General features: G+C 41.0%; 1 protein-coding gene across 3 annotated transcripts in view; it reads left to right on the top strand.

Annotated features, from left to right (window-relative positions):
- The window catches only part of FGGY (FGGY carbohydrate kinase domain containing), a 126,691-nt gene that overhangs the window by 78,206 nt on the left and 27,620 nt on the right, over positions 1-20,865 (top strand). For all 3 annotated transcript variants that reach the window (XM_030953401.1, XM_030953402.1, XM_030953403.1), the window contains 5 exons: positions 6,421-6,528; positions 10,214-10,275; positions 15,425-15,572; positions 16,911-16,985; positions 20,088-20,208. In XM_030953401.1, the coding sequence (XP_030809261.1) occupies positions 6,421-6,528; positions 10,214-10,275; positions 15,425-15,572; positions 16,911-16,985; positions 20,088-20,208 (514 nt within the window). The remainder of the gene's footprint in view (positions 1-6,420; positions 6,529-10,213; positions 10,276-15,424; positions 15,573-16,910; positions 16,986-20,087; positions 20,209-20,865) is intronic.

Raw genomic sequence — 20,865 nt, 5'->3', positions numbered from 1 at the left:
ACTTGCCCACCACGAGCTATGCAGCTGCATAGCAAACCCATGATGGCCAGGGGACCTAAGCTTAAAATATAAGCAAATAAATTGCTGGCAGTGTATGACCTGTAGGAATCGGAATATTAATAAATTTTAATTTCCTTTGTGTCCTGAAGTATATTTCTTGTGTCCCAAAACCTTATTTTCTTAAATATATCTTGCATCAGGCTGAAGCTAGAATACTGTATTGCATTTAGTATGTAATTACTACTACTAATAGACATATTTTAAGAAGTTGACGTGGTGCACCATACATTTAACTTAGAAAATAGCCTCCAGAGCTATAGGAAAGTTTTGCTTTAAACCCATTTAAAGCTTGAGAAATAATGCCAGGATGGCAATTTTAGAGTAGGATCAGATCACTGAAAACACAATTTCATGCCCCAGCTCTGCCCAGTTTACATATGTGTATATATATATCTATATGCCACCAGCAAGTGCTGTTATTAAATCACACATTCAGTAGCTCTTACTGTGACCTAAGTTTGAACCAGAAACCTAGAAATGAAACATTCTTGGGTTTCCCTTTGAGTTCTTTCCTTTTTTTTTATGAATCTCTTTCATTCTTTGTCAGAGAGTTGGGGTCGAGTAGCTCTATAAGACCCATCTGTCAGCAGAAGCAAAATGATACAGTTTTCTTAATGCAGGATTTTATGCATCCATGTAAAGCCTCTGAATTGAATGGCTGTCAGTATTCTCAATCCACAGTCAGTCAGAAACTTTGAAAGTTAAAAGTCAGCAAAAAAGTTAATGAAAGTATTTGACTTGTCAGTGATCAAAGTCCAGAACTGTAAAGAGCATTTATTAGTTGGTGACTGATATGGTGCTTTTCCTTGTTTCTTTCTCTGCTCTCTCCATTAATATCTTAGATCTTTTCTTCATACCTGTCTTAGCCTAACAAAAGCAGCTGTTATTCTGAATTTCTGGCTATAGAAGCTGATAAGTGAGGTGATTTTCAAACAAATTTTCTGACCTAGCTACTCCTTAGCAAATAATTACCTTAAAAAGTTTTGACTTTAATGTGACTGTACTCTAAAAGTTTAAAGTATTAAACTTGCTTTATGGAAGTGAGTGTAAGTCAAGAATAGTCCTACATAAATTATTTCCTCTCTCTATGGCATATTGGAAGTAAATAGAGAAGCTGATAGCAATAATAGAATGCTGCCACATATCAGAAACTCAATATTAAAAAGCAGAAATTAAAATGGCAGAAGATGGATATAACAATATACCTTGTTAATATAAAGATTTGCTTTTCAGGTAACAGTCAAATTCTCTGTCAGTTTTATTGAAGGAGTTTGTGTAAGCCTACACCAACAGATGGTGTCAACTAGGGAAGGAAATTGCTGAAATTCATACTTCACAAAACTGCTCTCTCCAGCATGGTGTGTTTTATTTTATCTTGTCTCTGATTGCCCTAACATTTACATAAAGCTGAGGAGGAAACACAAGCATGTGCCTGATCATCATGGCTGGTCCAGGAAAACAGAGCTAAGTGAAACAAATCTCCCAGTGCCACTTGCTCATTTGATGGCATGGCTGGGTGCCCAGGTGAGGCTTGTCTGTGAGGGTCTCTGTTCTGGCCTGTCCCTGAAGCCAGGGACAGTTCTGAGAGCTGAACTTGGGTTAAAGGCACTACTCCTCTGATTCACTCACATGAGCTGTCAATTAGCCTCTCCTGCTTTTTTTTCCAGGTAGACTTTTATAACAGAAGTGGATTTTTTTTGCCTGCCTTTGTTTTAAAGGGAGAGGCAAGTGGGAAGGACTAATCTAAATTAAATACATTACAGATCTCATATTAATAGCATTTAAGCAGGTCTTTTCTTAATTTACCTTAGTTCTATATAGCCTTTTATATTTTAAAAACATTTTTCATTTCTGTGGGCTGCCAGATGTGCTGCTGATACCTTCTGATCTTAGGTAGTTTGACACTGATTTTCCCAGCGCACGCCAGGGTTCAAGTCTGGCCTGTAACTTATCCAAATGATCTATTCATAACAAAAAGTGCCTTCTGGCAGTCGCACCACAGCTGAATATTGTTAAACTGAATTCATCCTTTCATTTGTTTCTGATTGCTCTATAATGTTTACATATCTTACATATTAGTATGATTTTTTATAAAGCACACGCTGAGGTTAAACCCGCCCAGAGAGAACTTTATTTCCCTTCTTCTCCCTTTCAGAAGGTGTGGAACTCTCTTTTTTTTTTTTTTCCTGTCAAATGAGCAGGAATCTTGGAACTGCTTAGTGCTCATTTCATCCAAAACGATGGGGCTGAGCAAGCAGGAATGTGTGTGGTGGGGAGGCAGGGAAAGGTGACATTTCCTTGCACAGGATTGTCCCCCATCTCCAGACAGAGTAAGTGTGAGGTGGAATTGCCTGTCTGGGTGTAATCCTTGTCTGAGCTGGCATCATCACCCATGAGGGCAACAGTCCCTGTGTGAACACGTTCAGCTGAAATATTTATAGATGCAGCTCATGACTCAAAGTCTGAACAGGTTCAGATTCCTCTCGTCTTCTGTCTTCAAATTCCTGCTGCATTAATTGTGCAGAGATCACTCTCACCTCTAGCAGAGGATATCCTGTGTTTCAGTTTCACTCTATATAAAAGATAATAACTGTTACTATGTCTCACAGTGGGAGTGTGTCACAGGAGGAATTTCAGTTCAATGGAAGGCAGAAAATCTTAGGCTCCCTTTGAATTTGTGTTTTAACTTCCAGAGAAGGATGACATCTCTTATTTGCTTTAAAAATAAAAATCAATTGCCTATAAATCTGAAACACATGTTGTTTTTCTACTAAAAAGATTAAGGATTTTCTTAAGCTCATTAAAGGAAAAAAAAATAATGACATTGATCCTCCTATATCACCATAAGAATGTCTGAAGGCAATTGAGAGCTGTAAAAGAGACATGGTGTTATTGTAACCAAAATAGCCCTGAATCTGGAAAATTGTGCTTTTCTTTTCTTCTGGGTTCTGCAGCAAACTTTGCACTATTTCTCCAACCTTATGCCTCTGTCTAGTCATGTGTTTTAGTGGGATTGAGTGGGATGTATACTCAAACAGAATTAGGACCTTTTATTATGAAAATACAAATGCCAGCTGCTGCGTGGCTTGAAAGATTTAATCACCGTCCAAATATTTCAGGGAGGGGAAATGGAAACCATTTGCTGTTTCTGATGCATATAACTACAGGAGGATGCTCACCCTGTTGCTTCTCACAGATTGTGTGTCTGTTTTGGGGAATTTGTTATTCCCAATTTTCCTCCTTCCCGTGTGCATCAAAGCCTAGAGTCTGCAAAATGCGAATTAAAGTCCTTAAGTGAAAGGGGGAAATGGGAAATCTGATTATGCCCTATCATCAGTAAAGCCCAGCATGACTGCCAGTGTTCTTTATTCCAGTTAAAAGTTCCCACAGCAACAAAACTGATAACCAAGTGCCCTGCTGGCTTTATTCATCAGTGTGGCAATTCCCAACGCCCTCGTTTGCTCTGTTCATGTGTTGAAAGTTTGCTGGAATGTGTACAAATGGTACTTTGGTAGTAAGAGGATAGGAAGGTCTTAGTGTAATGTGAGAAGAGCCAGCATGGAAATATCCTGTCCTAAATTCCTGTGAGTGTCCAAAACACAAAGCCAGAAGTACTGGCTGCAGGGAGAATTTGGTCTTTTAATGAATCTAAACATTTTTACAGGAGAATTCGGTAAATGGTTGACTAATGACAGGGAAAAGGTGCGGGGTTTGTATTTTATTTTATAAACTCTATTGTCCTTCTAGATGTTGAGACTTTCCCCTGATTTCATAAAGCATCTTGATGCCTTTAATGTCCTTTGGCTACTTGTTTTTTTCAGGTGACACAGCAGTTGAATTTGAATTTGATCCCTTTGCCATAACCAGATTTTTCCTTCAGCAGACTGCAGAGCCTTGCAAAGTTCTCTGCATCACAAATATTTTGAGATAAGCTTTCCAAACACCCTGTACATTTCTACCCTAAATGTACCTTGTCACCTTCTGGGACACTGTGCTGTGTCCGTGTCTGTAGGGTGGGAATGAGTTGGGATGTTTGGGTTGTCTCCATGCTTCCATCACCAGCTCAGAGCAGATACTGGCTGGGAACTTTGACCACATGCTGTGTTCTCAGTAAGGTCAGTGAAGTGGATTTGGTCTAAAAATCAGCTTGTTTTAGGATTTGCTTTTTGTTGTGCTTCATTTTGTTATTGAAATCGTAAAAGAAAGCTCACCCCATCGAGGTGATGAAAACTCAAAGCTGTATTAATTTGTAGTTTTAAGAGAAAACAAAACAAAACCAAATGTCTTTGCAATGTTTTTGACGTAGCTTCGTCCACTTGGAGTCATAAATGCCTTTGTAAATTCAGTGCAGCTATTCTTGCTGTTTAATGTGTTTAGTCAGCCAAAGTCTTGCACAGACACACAGACACATGTGTACACATACATCTGCAGGGAAAGTAAGTCAGGGCATCAGAGCTGATAAGGGAGAACCAAGCAGGATTCCCAGATTTGTTAGATGCCCTCCTGAGAAAAATCAGCATTTCTTGACACTGTGGTGATGTATTTTGAAAAACAAATTTTTGTTGTTTTGTTTTCCTAAACTTCCTGACAAGAATCAGCTGTACTGTAAGTTTATGGCTTGAGCAGACTATTGTTTGTGCAGAAACCTCCCTGCTGCTGTATTTACTAAACATGTGTGATGCACAAATGCCAGTAAACTGCATCTTGGAGCATATTCCCTACTGACTAGTAAAAACTGCCTTTAAAGTTCAGCCTGTTTAAATATAGAGAGAATGTGCATCAAGTTTAACAGGAACAGGCCTGATTTTTTAATTATTCTCAAAACTGTTTTGATGTGAAGTCCAGGCTTTATTGAATTCAACAGCAAACCTTGAGCATCCTTCAATGGGTCTAGAATTTCGCTATTGAAGAGCAAGGTCTAAATACAAAAATCCCCATTGTCCCATTGACTAAGACCTCTCTTTTTGCTCTTCAGCATCGGAAACACACAGACTGATTTTGTTAGGGAAATGATTCTCTTGTATCCTTCTCTGCTAGTAGTTCCCACCTTCTAGAAAACAACAGTTGCAGATTTAGCCATCATCAGTGGGAAGTGCAGCATAAATCATGGGATGGTGTAGGACTGCACTGCTGTTCTCTTTTCCCAGTGAAGTTACAGCTGTGTCTCACTTGAGTGTGGAAGAGAAAACATGGATCCTGCTTCCAAAAGAAACCTGGCAGGGCATGGATGGCCTGTGTCCTCCAGCCCCTGCTGCAAGAATTCCATGTTCAGCCAGTGGGGAATTCACAATTAGGGTTTGGAGCAAGTCCTGGGACCCGAGTCCCACCATCCCATTCGTTGTGTGTGCTGGGCCTTGCTTGCTAGGCTGCACAGTGATCTGCTGAACCAGGAGGGAAGTCTAGAAAGTCTGTCTAGTCTGTTGAAAGTGAAACCACTCTGCAAGAGGAAGGAAAATGCCCTCCACCCTTATAAAATGGTAATTTGCATCTTCTGAAGGAGAGAAAGGAAATGAACCAGTGTCTCCCACATCCTGAGTGGTCTAACCGCAAAAGCAGGGAGGGCAGGGGCCAGGCTGTCACTGTGCTGGGGGTATTGGTGTGTGAGTGGTGGAGCACTGCTCAGATACCTGCCTGATCTGTCCTCACAGGAAGGAGTGGTTTGTGTAAAGCTAAGCCTAAGTGAGGGGCAGAATCTGGTGTTTAGCCAGGCATGTTTGCTGCTGAAGCCAAACAGGTCCCAGCCCAGGTGTGCAGCCTGCACCTGAGGCACCCCACTCTCCTGGCACTGTTGTGAGAGCCCAAGTGGAGCTTGGGCTTCCACTGCCAGCATGGAGCTGATGGCAGCTCTCAAGGGACACCACCGTCCTCTGCCAGCAGGATTCCCTCCTCATTCTGGGGTCTCCAAATGTACAGGATGGGTGCTCTGGAAACTCCTGTGGCTGATTACAGTGCCTGTGTTTGCTCATGCCAATTGAACAGAGTATTGTATCTCACTAGAGGATACAATAAATAAGGCCTTTTTCTGGAGAAATGAGGCAGTTTCCCTCTCTCTGTAAAATACAGCTCCTATTCTTGAAATTTCTTACTTTCTGTTTGGCCAGGCCCAGCTGTTCTGTCAGTGGGGATGAGTGGGTTGTCGGCTGTGTCTTGTCATCTAAAAATTATGTAAACGGGGGAAAACATTTTTTCAAGCTTTTTTGGAGTAAATTTCTACCTGTATATCTCCACTTCTGTTGGTAATTCCAGTGAAGAAGCAGGAATTGTCTTGGTATTGAACTCTGATAGCTGCCAAACTTTAATTGTGAAGTTCCTACTTTGACAAGCACTTGGATTCACTAGAGCTTTCTGTTGTTTTTCCAGGTGAGTGAAACCCCCATTTTTGTGCCTGGTGTTTGGGGACCGTATTTCTCTGCCATGGTACCTGGACTGTGGTTGAATGAGGGAGGCCAGAGTGCTACAGGAAAACTGGTGAGTGTTTGGAGGCTGGCAATTCAGACCTGAAACACCTCCATAGGATCATGGGATGTACGGGGCTGCTGAAAGCAATTAACAATTAGATGAGTGTTATGTCTGTTATGTAATACTAATTTGCATAGAGATAGGGGATTATGTACAGGGCATGTCTTCCTTTTATGGTGGTGGTGGTGATTATTGTAATTATCTTACAGGCAAATTGGCTTCATTCTTTGCTTTAGCAGGAGGCTGACACAGACTTTGAGGTGAAGAAAATGATACATATTGTATTATCGAGATCAGTTGTGTTCATTGCCGGGCATAAATGAAAGATATAGGGACAGAACAGTAACATGGTAACATACTAGTAACATACTATTCCATCACCTCAGTTTTTTCCCTGAATGCAAAGAATCTAACAGTATTAGGTAAATTTAATTTACCAATAAAAATTAAAGCTAAGCAGGGTTCACTAAAAAATGAATTTTCATATTTACAGGAAGGCAGTCAGAAGTAAAACATATCAAATTTAAAGAAAGGCTGCATGTAGACATCAGTATTTAGGCTTGAGTCCAAAAGTGTCAGCAAGTCCTTGGTGACTGCTTAACCCTGGGGTTTCTGGATCTCCTTGTGTTGATGCCTTGTGAAGGCTGACCTAGAACAGAGACCAGACAGAATTAAAGAATAAAGCAGGGATTTGTTAGAAGGCCTCCATGGATCCACTTTGGGCAGCACAAGACCCCAGCCAGGGCTGCACCCAAGATGAACCAGAATGGTCCCAAAATGGATGGCCTGTCATGGGGTACATTTTTATAAGTTCTGCTCCATTTCCATGTTGGAGTTAATTGTCCAATTACAGCTTTAGGTTATGAAGTCCCATCCTTTTTTTTCTCTCTTCAGTCCACGTTTGTGCTCTTGGGCCTGAGATTTGGATCATTTGTCCTTGGTCCCCAGCTAGAGAAGGAATTGTTTTGTCTCCCTACTCTGTGAAGAGAGTTTACCATCCCTTAATATGAAGCTCAGAACTACACACTAAAGTAGTTCAGAATCTGAAAAATATAAAAGCTAAAACCTGAGGCATCAGTGTCACCTTGCCCAACCTTAGGACACCCTGGCTGTCCCCAGGGCTGAGCTGCAGGAGACAGCCCCAGGTCTGTGGGTGTCCCTGCAAAGCCCCAAGTGCAGGTGGGTTTGTTCTGTCACAAACTGCAGCTGTGATCACTCCTGACTTAGCACCACCCATCTCTTTACAAGCCTGGAGATGGGAGTACACGGCCAGGAAATGCACTGGGGCATTGCTGCATTTAAACATTCCATATGGAACAGTCACTGAATGAGAAGCAGAAATCCTCCTGGATCAGGAAGTGCGGACACACCCCAGGCTGAGCTGTGACTGGGGATCCCCCCTGAGCTCTCTCCTTGGCCACACCAACCTGACATTGCTCTGTGTCACAGCTGCAGTGGCACAGTCATTCCTCCTCCTGCAGCCTGGCTTCCCACCCCACCTCCAGCCCATCCTTAGCCTTGTGGCTAAAAACTTTTAATTCAATAATTAATAATAGTTTTAATCATTGCTTTTGCAGCAAGTGGGATATGTGTGCTTCAAATTTTTCAGGTAAAGATTGTGCTAGGACCAAAAAGTGTCCCATTTTACAAATAACTGCTACAACCAGACATAAACCTAAATAATGTCCATATAAAATAATGAATGTATGCTCATAACTCTACAGTTTTTCAAGGAAAATAGCAAATCTTGTCCTTTTGAGAAGGAAGTTTCTGTGTGCTTAATTCTGAACAGGTAAATACACTTATCTAAGTTCCAGACAGGATACAGGCAGTCAGTAGTTGTTCTTGGCTGGCTCACAGTGGTTCCACATTTAAAATGTACAATGAGAGTTAAGGCATTTGAAAAAGATGATTTTAAAAATCCTTTCCTTTCTTGTACCAGAGAACAAGGTGTTCCTGAATCATTAAAAAAATTACTGGGAAAAATGAACAGTCTTGTTAGGACCCACAGCAAAAGTCAGCTTGAGGTACTGTTAGGAATATTAGGCAAAATGTCTCATTAAAACACTCTTGGAATATCCCCTGTGGTTTTCTTGAGGTGGTGTGAACAGAAGGCACACAGGGAGCCATGGGAGGAGACACTGCACTGTGCAGGGTACATTGCATATAATATCTCTGTCATTTCAAAGCTCCTGCTTTCTCACACCTAAAGTTTTCTGAAAATAAACCAGAAAAAGGGACATGTTTAGGGATTCTTTCCATTGCTTGATCAACACCCCAAGGGGGATTATTTCCATAAAATTTGAACAGTCTGATCAAACTTCTTAAAAGTAAAGTTGATCCCTTTAAAAAGCTCTAATTTTTAGGGGATACAGCTGCAAAAGAAATCAGTTGGATTTTGAAAACTGTTTTAGATAGAGTCCAAACTAAGAATTAAGAAGTCCCTTAGTCTGCAAATTCTTGTTTGGTTGTATATTCAGTGGGGTTTTACACTAAATTTTCAAAATTTATAAGAAATATATTGCAAAATGGAGACAAAGGATGGCATGACATCATTGCAAAATGTGAAATAAAAAATAACAGAAAAGGGTTTCTAGATGCATCCCTCATGTGGCCTTGGCTTGAATTAAGGGCAAACTTTGTAACTCCTGTAGCAGTTCTGTGTAACAGTGTTTTCAGAGCAGACACCTCTATATGATGTTTATTTATAGTTTTATTTCTGAATTTATGAGCTGCCCCTGTGTTCTGAAGAGATTCTGCAGGATTGCAGAATTCAGGCCTGAGCTGTGTTTCTGGTGCACGCACATGTTTGGCCTCTGTTTTTGATGCTGATCTCAGGGGAACAGACATGCATTATTTTCTTTGCTGTGTTCACATGGGTATGCTTCATTATGTGGTTCAGGACTAGACTCATGCTGTTAAGATTAAATACCAGTGTGATTTGCTGTCAATAAGTACTGCCAAATATACTCAGTGCTCTTGAGTAGCTGTAGTTTTGCCTCCTTAGATTTTACTGTCACCTCTGATGGGATATTACCAAGAGGCCACAAAACCTGCTGAATTATTGCCTTAAAAGCCCATATTATTCTACCTGATATTTTGTTTTGTGAGTAATGGTAACCACTCTGGAGTGAAAGGACAAGCTGATTTATAAATTCAGCATAAGACAGAGCTTATATTGATCTTCTTTTATAGCAATAATTGCTTCTCAGGGTATACATTTTGTTTCCTGCAATGAATGCATGAAGCATCTATCAGGATGACAACACACCTTGTGTTTTATCATAACAGTGTGATAGAGAAAGATGATGTAGGGATTTGGGCCAAGAAGATGCTTCTGGTAGAATTCCAGTGAGGATATCCATGCAGAATGGGACAGACTAGAGGACATGCAGGGGGTGTTGGACAGGAAAAAAGTCATTCTTTCACCTTAATCTCCTGACTGAGGAGCTGCATGCTTAGCATTTGGCCTGGGTTTGGTGCAAGGTTGGTTGTTTTTCTTACTGTTTATATGCCAAATCCTGAATCTCAGTGGGAGTTGTGCCATTGGCTTCGCTAGGACTAGGACTTAACACTTCATGAGTAATTTAGAAGCTCTCTTGTCCTTTTTAGAGCTATGACCCTGCCTTTCCCTTTTCAGGATTGAATTTTCAAGATGTAATCATCCTCAGAATGTTGCTTTTCTCTTTTTCAGATCGATCATGTGGTGCGAGGCCACGTCGCCTTCCCAGAATTGGAGGCCAAGGCTGAAGCCAGGTCACTGTTTTATTCCTTTATCACATACCTGCCTCACAGACTGATGCACACTGTATTCCCAGCACTGTCTTCATTCTCAGGGGAATTAACAGTCTGATAGCAGGCTGGAACTATTTACAAAAACTTTTCAGGTGATTGCTCATAAATGTAAGGTTTAAACTCCCCTCAGATACCTTTGGCATATTTAAGTATTTGTGTTAACTTTTTGCTTTTCTATCCAGCCCAAAGTATTTAGTGATTCTATAGCACCAGCCCTGTTCAGCAAACCTCCATGCCTTGGGCTAACAATATGTCTTAATTTGTAGGTAAAATAATTAAGCTCCAAGGATGGGATGTAGCTTAATTAGGAATATATTGTTCAGTATTTTTGAAACAGTCATCTAAAGGAAGGTGTAGCCACCATATGAGAAACTCCTGCTTGGCAGCACAAATAGAACAGAGAAACACAGGATGAATTTTCAGACAAAGCTTTAAATGGAGGGGTGACTTGGAGGTAGCTCCAGGATTCCTTGAACAAGAGGCTGTGTGTGATGTGGAATTTGAGCTTGTTCTGCTTTAGAAGTGGATGAAGACAGTTCAGACACTTCTGTCAGGCCTGGACTTCCTCAAGCTTTTTTGGCTTGGATTCATTCTGAGATGGTTCACATCACTCCCAGAGAGGTCTTAGCTGAACAGCTGGGCACATTGGATGAAAATGTGATTCTCTTAAATGTCTTTTTCCTCCTTAGATTAAAGAGAAAACCCATCAAACTTGGCATTTTCCCTTCAGTTTCTCCCTCTGGTCTGAGAGGCAGGGCCAGTCCTGATGGATGGATTGAGCACGTGCTGATACAGAGATATTTTCAGTCCTCCCTGGGGAGATAAAGCTCTACCTGGTTTCTCTGGATGACCCTTCCTTGCCTTGCAGGGCCCACTGCCTTACTTGTTTGTTAAGAACTTGACCAGGATTCCCAGAAATGCGTTGGACTTCATTCAATATGAAACAGATTCATGCTTCCTAGAATTCTCTTTGTTGTTCTTTGGAAAAGGAAATCAGGAAATAAATGCATCTGTGTATGTTTGGAATAAAGATTGAACTGGGTCTTTTTCAAAATTCTGGCTTCCAGGCCATTTTTCCAGTGCCCCCATTTGAAGCACAAGCATAAGACAAACAGTTTAGTCTGTAATGCCAGGATAAACCATACTTTTTTGTGCTGGAAAAATGCCTATGGAGCAGCCTACTTGTGTCTGCTGGGTCTGATACTGAACTGACTGACCACAAACAATGCCACAGTGCAAAAACTGAGATTGTGATGTCAACAGGACACTAAACACAGAATACTGGCAGTAGAACTCCGTATTATCCAAGGGTATGGTGCCTTAACTTTGGATTTGAGTTTCCTGCAGTTAGTAACATGGGGGAGAATAGCACTAATAGCACTAAAAAAGAGTGATAATATTTTACTAAGTTAATTTGCTCAATGGTATTTTTGTAATGCTTTCCAGGTATCACTTTCCTAATGAAACGTTCGTATTGCTATAAATTTACTGAACAAGTTTCATATTAATTCTCTCGTCTTCTGTCTCCCTGTCCTTCTCAAATATTTGTTAAATTTAAAGAATTTCGTTTGAACAAACAAAAATCAGGAACTTTGAAATTTGAATTTGTTTTTTTCTTATTTATTTTTTCTTATTTTTTCCTTTCTATTTTTCCATGATTCCCCAAACTTCAGCCTTATCCTGGGTACAAGTAGCAGCTGCTATTGGCTAAAACTTTGGATTATGTGTTTACCTACATTAAATCATATACACAGAATAAAAATAATCCCAGAATCACAGAAGGGTGTGAGTTGGAGGGACCTTAGAGCCCACCCAGCCCCACCCCTGCCATGGGCAGGGACATCTCCCACTATCCCAGGCTGCTCCAAGCCCTGTCCAAGCTGGCCTTGGACACTTCCAGGGATCCAGGGCAGCCACAGCTTCTCTGGGCACCCTGTGCCAGGGCCTCACCACCCTCACAGGGAACATTCCTTCCCAAGATCCCATCTAACCCTGCTCTCTGGCACTGTGAAACCATTCCCTGTGTCCTGTCACTCCTGGCCCTTGTAATTGTCTCTCTTCATCTTTCTTGTAGGCTCCTTTCAAACGTGGTACCTTGTTTTGGAAGATTATTGGTGATGATAAATTATTTCACAGGAATTCTCAGCAGAACAGATCAGAGAATTTGATTTATTATATTTAAGGATATTTTCTGTGTGGCTGTAGGAATTTGAATCTGTTCAGCCATTGCAGATAACCATGGAGGGTAAACCAAATGAGGATTCCATACTTTTGTGTGCAATTCCATGTTGTCTTTCCTTCCCATGCTGGGTCCAGTGAAGAGTTAAGCACATGCATGTCTGGATCATTAAATAAAGAACATCAGAGGTCACAAATCCATGCCTCTTGGTTGCTCTCACCTCCTTCTGCCTCCCCAAACCTGTCCTCCCTTTTTCCTGAGGCTGCTGAGAGGCAGGTTTGGAATGGCAGGTCCCTGCTGAGCAGCTGATCTGGGGAGTTTCCCTGTGCAAACTCTCCTTTGCCCCACCAGAGCAGATTTCCAGCTGTTTTAGCACCACTGCAGAGATTTGTGGTGGCTTGGGAGGGTGTGAGAGGCTCAGACAAGCTCTGACCACTGCTGCTGAAGGCCAGGCTTGTGCAACCCTCCCAGTCCTATTCCTGGGTTCTTTTTTCTCTTTTACTGGAAGTGGAGAGGGTTGAATTACACAAGGATTTTCTGGATAATTTAAATGTAGCATTTGGTCTATCTGATGGGCACAATCTCTGGGCACCAAATCTTGGGGTTTTTCAGGCAATTCAGTGAGTTGCAGAAATTGCTGTGATGTTATCACTTTTGCTCCTCATCCTACATATTGTGCAGGTCTGACATTTAGTCATCACTGCTCTGTTAAATCCTGTTCAGGTAGATTGGAGTAGGAAATTAAAAGAAATAATATGATCCTTTTTGCTTTAAAGTGTAAATAATTCTGGTTTCTAGAATGACCATTTCTAGTCTGATAGAGAAGGAAAGTGTCTAACTGGCAGCAAAGTTTGTGTGTCCTTTGGCACTTGGTGAAGTGCTGGTTTAGGGCAGAATTCCCTTTCCTACAGATCTCAGTGCCATTTCCCCATCTAAAGAGATGTCTCCTGAAAATAAAGCATTGAAGTTACACACACAACATCCACCAGCAATTCTGGTATCTTTCTAGCAGAATATCAGAATCATATTTGGCAGTTCTCTGTGTCTCTAGGTGGTTTAGAACCTTTTTTTTTAAATTTAGAAATTGAAAAATTTACGGTTTTTTTTCCTTGAAAGATACTTGCTGGCATCTTTCAGATTAAATACCAACCTCTGGTTGCTTTCTGAAGTCATGTCCCAACACAGCTCTGGGCAGCCTTGCATTGATTTCTTATTCTCCACTTTCAGCACAGTTCCTTTTTCATGGCATCAGCTCGTGCTCAGCTCTGCAGGTCAGAGGCAGCTGCCACTGATACTTTCACAGAGAACTGAGTAGAAAAAGCTCCAGGAGGTGATGGTGTTACACTGATAAACACAAAGGTGGTAAAACAGGCTCTGGTAGGTGTTTGAGGGATTTTGCTGGTCACTCAGTCCAAATGTAGTGCCTTGAACCCTTATCTATATTTAGGAAAAAAGATAAAATGTAAAAAGGTATGGGAAAATGTGTAATTCCAAGGTTATGTGGATCTTAAGCATATTTGGCTCAACTTCAGCCTCCTTTTGTTCAAGTCCTTGTGTTCTGACAGAGCTGCACAACTGGCTAATCCTTGTGAGAGCAATCAACCAGGATGGAGAGGAGAGGAGAGAGAGGCTGGGATGTCAGGTGGTTGAGTGAAGCTTTCCTTTTTTATCCTTCCCAACAGTCAAGCCATGATTGAGACTGGAATTAAAACTACTTTATCCTTAGCGTGTACTGCTTTAGGGATGGAGAAAACAGGGCCACTTTTACAAGAACAGGAAAGAAATGATGGTGACCTCCAAATTATCATAATTCGGGTCCAGGAAGACACATAAAGCACATTTAAAGGACGTGAATAATGATGTAAATTAGTTATTTTAATGTCTTCCAAGTGTACTTCATTTTGAATGATATCCTCTGATAATGTACACATGGTAAGGTATAATTGAAAAAACATGCAACTGAATGGTTGAATGCAAAGTATAAATATACAGCTGCTAGTGGGTCAGAAGTCAAACTAGTAAAGCATATGCCAAATTCCCTTAGGGATCTCATTAGTGCATGATTGAATATACATGTAGAGGCTAAATGAATATCACTGTTTGGGTCTGCAGTGGATGAGACAATGACTAATCAATTGTAATTAGGGTTAGATGCTATTATTGACCCACATGTCTAGAATTAAATGCCCTGCTTGGAGGTTTCCAAGGAGTTGGAAAATATCTATGGGTTTGTTTGTGATAGGATGAGTGTTTGAAAAAAATATTCTGAGTGTAATTGCAACATTTTTTAAATGGAATGTCACTAGAGTCATTGCAAGCCAAGGCACTGAAGAATTCACCATTAGTCTTAAGTCCAGGAAAAAAGTCTGTTGGATATTGTGGAGTTGGGTGTAGCATCTGAACTTAGATACAATCATATTTAGGCCCGTGTTGGGCTCCTCCCTAAAATAGCAGCCACTCACTTTCTCTCCTCCACCCTTAGTGCTGCATTTTAATCATAACACACACTGAAATAATTATGGTTTAAAAAAGGAAAGCTGTACATCCAGTGCTATTGATTAATCAATCAGAGAAATTTTTAAACATTTGCAAAGGAATTTGGTTTTCATTTCTGTCTGGAATCCTCCTTACTCCTCCCTCAGCTGTGGGAGAGGAGCAGCAGCAGCCCTCAAATCTCAAACAGCTCTGGGGACCCTTAGGAGTCAGTGGACAAGCTCAAGGTCACATTATCTCCCCTCATCCCAGGAAATTAAGGAATTCTGATGGCCTGTTGTGCCCACGTGAACAGAGATATCCTTGCAGTGCCATGGCCTTGGCAGGCAGTGGGGTTTTGCTGTTCTTTAGTGGGGTTTCTGCATTTGGTGGTGGTACAAATGTTTTATGTTTGAGGAATAACCTCCCCCCTCTTTTTCCAACTTGTTTTTCTTGCAGTGCTCAAAGTATATATACATACTTGAACAGTCACCTGGATCTGATTAAGAAATCTTTGCCTGTGGGTTTCCTCACTGTTGATTTACATGTTTGGCCAGATTTCCATGGTAACAGATCTCCCTTAACAGATCTGACACTAAAGGGCATGGTAAGAAACAGCCTGTCTTTGCAAAAAGGTCAATACAGGGTAAAAAGAAAAAAAAAAAGCATTTTGGAAGGAGCTTTTCTTCAATTTTGAGAGTACTCCTCCTTAGATATTTACACTGTCCCAAAGGATTTGGGTTTCTTGCTGCATTGCTGATGTTTCAGTAGAAAACCAGAGATTATTGTACTTGAGATATCACTACAGCCACATTAATTTTCTAAAAACTTGAGGAATGTTGTGTGCAGGTACCTTTCCTAGGAATCACATTTCACAGCTCTTGCTGCTGTTATCTCGCAGGTGAGATAACAAATCTTACAATTTGTTGCAATGAATTTCAAGAGCAATTTGGGTAAACCTGTCTGGGAAAGGAATGAAATATCCTGACCATAGGTGGTTGATTTAAACAGCTTTTCAGCCCAACTTTCAGAGTTTGGGTGTTCCTCTTCCTTGAGTTTACAGTGATAGATCAGCTCACTCACAAGCCAGGGCTGTGCAGAACTGTAACAGAAGGGTGATGCAAGAGTATAATCTGGAGATACCAAAATACCTGGTGATTAATGTAAATATCTCCTTCAAAATGGCAGATTGTCCCTGAAGTGAGCCTCTCAAGCTGCTCACCAGCACCAAAATCTGCTGTATTTAAGGCTGAGGTAGGAAAGGTATAAGCACTGCTGCATGTTTTAAGCCACAAATGAGGGAAACATTTAAAAAAAAGAGGCCTATATATTTTTGGGTCCTAATAATACCTCCATTATTTTATGAAAGAATTACATGCTGCAGCAAAATCACAATTTCATTGCTATGATGGCTGTATGCAAATACTGGTAATAGCACCCCATTTTTTCTGTCACAATTCTGTCTGCATTCAGGTCTTGCCTGATATTAATCCAGAGTAACTACAGGGCAGTATTGATTTATGTCAGAGTAAAGAAGGTTAAGATATAGTATTTAATTATTAATTGTGTTTCAGTGTTAGGGTGCTTGGGAGGGAGGGGGAGAAATGCTTTTAAAAAGTTATTTTTATGTAATAGCATTTTCATATTATTACATTAAATACATTCACGAGCAATATCTGAGTCATAACATAAAGCTGTCAGAGTTAATCTATCTCTAATCCCATACAATATGCTGTTTGTTCTTTATTTCTTCACAAGGGCAAGGATAATTTATGTGGCTCTTCCCCAGATCAGGAATAACATGTTTAACATAACATTATGTGTACAGCTCACAGAAGCATGGCTTGGAATTAGCACTTAAAACTTGTTACAACAAGAAGCCATAGAGAATAATAAAGTTTTACTTTGGCTGGATTTTTACATCTTCTTTTTGATCTTTGCACAGGTTGTTGGACTAACATTGTCTCGGGGTCTGGATGAACTTGCCCTTATCTACCTGGCCACGATCCAAGCCATTGCTGTAAGACATTTTTAGTGCATAAAAGAAGAAATTAATTGTTCTGTGCAGACTGATCATTCCCTTCTGCTAACCAGATTTCTAATAATACATGAATTCACTTAATGGGCTTCTTAAAGGAGTAGGATACTGTTCACCCATATTGGTGACCACTCCCAACTGGAGGATAATCAGCAGACTGTGGGGGAAGATGTTCCCCTAAAAAATCCTGTCCTTATGGCAATTCTGTATGTGGAGCTTTTGCCTCTGGTGCAGATGTGAGGGAGGAGGCTGACAGCACAAGGAGCAGTGTTCACATCCCAGCTGTCCTGAGGGAGGCTGAGAGGGGGGGAGAAAAGCTCTGGCAATTGTACAAAGGGCTCTGTGCTGCCCTGAAAAGCCTCAGCTTCAGATTGTTCCCAAATCCCTGGATCTGCCCTCCCTGAAAAGCCTCAGCTTCAGATTGTTCCCAAATCCCTGGATGTGCCCTCCCTGCCCGCTGGGTGAGGCAGAGCTCTGTGCCAGGGCTGTGCTTCAGACCCAGCAGGGCACATCTGTGTCCCTGCCCCGAGGGGAGCAGTCCCAGCCTGTGGCCCTGGCTGGGCAGGGCAGGGCAGGGAGGCTGGGAAATGTCCCTGCTGTTTGCCAGCGCCAGGGATGGGGAATTTCTCGGAATTCTTTTTGTTCTGCCCTGATTTTCTGTTGAACCCAGGATTTCCAGTTCACGAGAAGTTCTGTTGTGAGGTGAAGCCCTGGCTCACAAAAGTGGTTTGGAAAGCCTGGCCCAGGGTGTTTCTGATGACTGAAATCCACATTCCTTTAACATCCTTTCTGTCCATTTTTTATTTTTATTTTTTTTAAATTTGTTGAACTTGAGGTGTTTTTGCAAAACATGAACAGTCTGATGAATTGGGGAGTTTTCCTGACAAAACTCTGTTCAGTTGGAAATCTTCCAAACTCCTCTCCTGGTTAAGCAACAACTTTTCTAGGCTGGGTCAGCCATCTGGGATGGAGAGGGTGGGCGGCTGCTGTAAATTTATTGGGAATTGTTCATCTCATGTGTTAACCCTCCCTCTTCAGCAAATAAGGAGAACTTAACCCCAGCCTGGGATTCATTGTTGTGAGTTTGGAGCCTTTTGCAGATGAATGTAGCTGGGTTATACCTGATGCTTCAGTATAATCCCACCATTGAAAGAAGAAAGTGGAGGAGAGGTTCAACAATGCCAGGGACTGATCCTGCCCCTGAAAGGAACTTCCCAGTCTGGAACAGGTGCCCTGTGATTATCTCATGCTAACGAAGTGGAAACCTTCTCTGCTGGAAATCCTGGGAAAGTCACCTATTATCTCATTGTATGATACAGCTCAAACTTGATTGTAAAGCACAAATACTGTCGTGAGCAGTAAACTCAGCAGCTGCATATCTTTTGGAGAGCTGATTTAGTATAAAAAGGACATATTGTAGTTTTCACTATAAGTTAAGGGAAATTATTTTTTCCCCAAAGCATCATTGAAACAGTAACTAAAAAGTAGACAGAGAACATTGGTTTTGACTCTATATATTTGCTAATTGCTAATGGGATTCCTAGGAAATCAAATTTTCACTCCCAATTTTAGCTTCACTTTTATTGAAGGAAACAGTTGTAGTAATCTTGTACCATTAGCTGTCTTCAATGGGTGCAAGATAAACTTTAAACCTATGTAAAAATCTTGTACAAAGTGTAGGCCTGCCCACAGAATGTTAATCTCTAGTTTTCTTTTCAGCAGGAGATGCTTTTTCCTTTTTATATAAAATTTGCATTTGAAGCCCCTCAATTTGCATTTTCTCCAACCCAGGATTAAATTAGTTCCCTCCCCCCCACCCACAGTGAAATAGGTCTGGCTTTAATTTAAATTGCTGTGTGAATACAATTTTCCAGGCAGGTAAACACAAAATAATTTTCACAGCATGTTCTTTCTCAGGGTCTTTGACGTGTGTATGTTGTGAGAGAAGTTGTTAATAAATTTGAATTTCAGAAGCAGTGAAAGAGAATCTCCTTTTAACTATTCACTGCAAAGTGCAATGCAACAGTTGGCCAGATGAGAACATGATCAGAGGTGTAATTGTGGCTGTCCAGCCTGTTCTGAGCAGGCAGGCTCCTTTTGGAGCAGTTGATTTTTCCATAATTAAAATTGTGGCAGTGCAATTTGGAGATCAGCCCTCTGTGTCAATAGGGAAGCGATGGATTTAGTCAGCTGGGGCTGGGGCTGCTCAGGTTCCTCTGAACTGCTTGTCTAAAAATCAAAATACATTTGAAGGCCTGTCCAGAATAGTGCTGGGCATTCACTGTGGACATCTCCAGCCTGGTGGAGCCCTGCAAGTTCCATTTTCAGTAGCTTTTATTCGAAGAGGGGTTTGTTACAGCTGCCACCCTCTTAATGAACTGCAGCATGGTCTAAAGAAAACCTAAATAACAGTTTATGAAAACTCTGCCCAGATTGTGGGGAATCTGCCTACCAAGAGTCAGCCTGGGCAACATTTTGCCTTGAATTTGACATTTTGTCAAATATGATCTTCAAACTTAACTTCCAAGGTATTTTAAAGAGCTGGGAATTATTTTTGGTCAAAGAGTTTGTCAAAGAAATGGAAAATATTCTTGCAAGAGGGAAATAGGGAGAAGACTGACTTCAGTGAGGAGGGAAGCAAAGTGAACAAAAAAAAAAAAAATTTTATGAAAATGGCAAAGCATTTGCTTCTGCCATTCTGATTTGAGTTTCTCAGAATGGAGACTGTAAATGAAAAGTTTAAAATATGCCTGCATTTGAGATGTTTCAATTAATCCAGCCATGAAGTGGAACATTTTATTTTGCACAGGGCAAAGGCCAAGAGAAGTAGTTAAGCCAATACAAAATTCTTCAGGTTTTCCTTTTTGCTGAAAAGACAGAAAACAGTTTTTTATTTTCTGTTCTCTTTTTATTCTGCTTTGCTATTTGGCTTCAGAATTGAAACCTTTTTTCTGAGCTGGATTTTCAGATGCTGTTGTGCAAAGAGAAGGTTCTGGTGGGGATGCCTTTACCATGCAGGTGTGTTTCTGTTCCTGGCTGCTCTCCTGTTCTCACCTGGTTCTGTTTTTCCCCCCTTTTTTGAAGTTAGGAACAAGACACATTTTGGAGGCAATGCAGGCTGCAGGACATGAGATCACCACGCTGTTCCTGTGTGGTGGGCTGAGCAAGAACCCTCTCTTTGTGCAGATGCATGCTGACATTACTGGTGAGCTTGGGGAAGGGCATGAAAAGGAGTGGAAATACTTTTTTTTGAGGTGTCTAAGTACTTTGTCTTTGGAAAAATAAAGACTTCATATAGAGCTGTATTTTGCTGCATTGCCAAAAAATTTGCAATGAAATGTTCCTTCTATTGGCTTCACCCTATTTGACTTGTGACGCTTCCTGCTCAAGCTGCATCCATCCTATAGAACAATTCTTTCCTGAATTGCTTCCATGCCTGTGTCACTGATGTGGTTTAGGGCACAACACCTGGATCTTTCCTCTTGCAAGGTGTTGCCCTTGGTTTTGTAGAATTCCTGGTGGGTGGAAGGCCCTGGTCGTGTGTTTGACTACAAGAGGAACTCCATGGTGTTTCATTCCATGATGTTTTTGGTCTCCCTTCAACCTGTGTGTATTGAACATCTCTGCACACCTGCGAGTCAGTTGAATACACTTCAAAAAATGTGGAAAAAATAACAAAATTTAGTGTAAAGGACTTCAGAGAAACATTGAGTGATGTGTGTTTTGGGTTTATTTCAAATTAAGATCAGTTAAGGTGTCATAAATGATGTTTAAGGCCCAAATTTGGGGAGTTTGGTCCAGAGATCTGACATCAAACATCAAACCACACTTTATAACCCTGAGGGACAAGCAAAAAACATAA

This window comes from Camarhynchus parvulus, chromosome 8, assembly GCF_901933205.1.
Source record: "Camarhynchus parvulus chromosome 8, STF_HiC, whole genome shotgun sequence".
NCBI lineage: Eukaryota > Metazoa > Chordata > Aves > Passeriformes > Thraupidae > Camarhynchus > Camarhynchus parvulus.
This window is presented reverse-complemented; position numbering and strand designations above follow the sequence as displayed.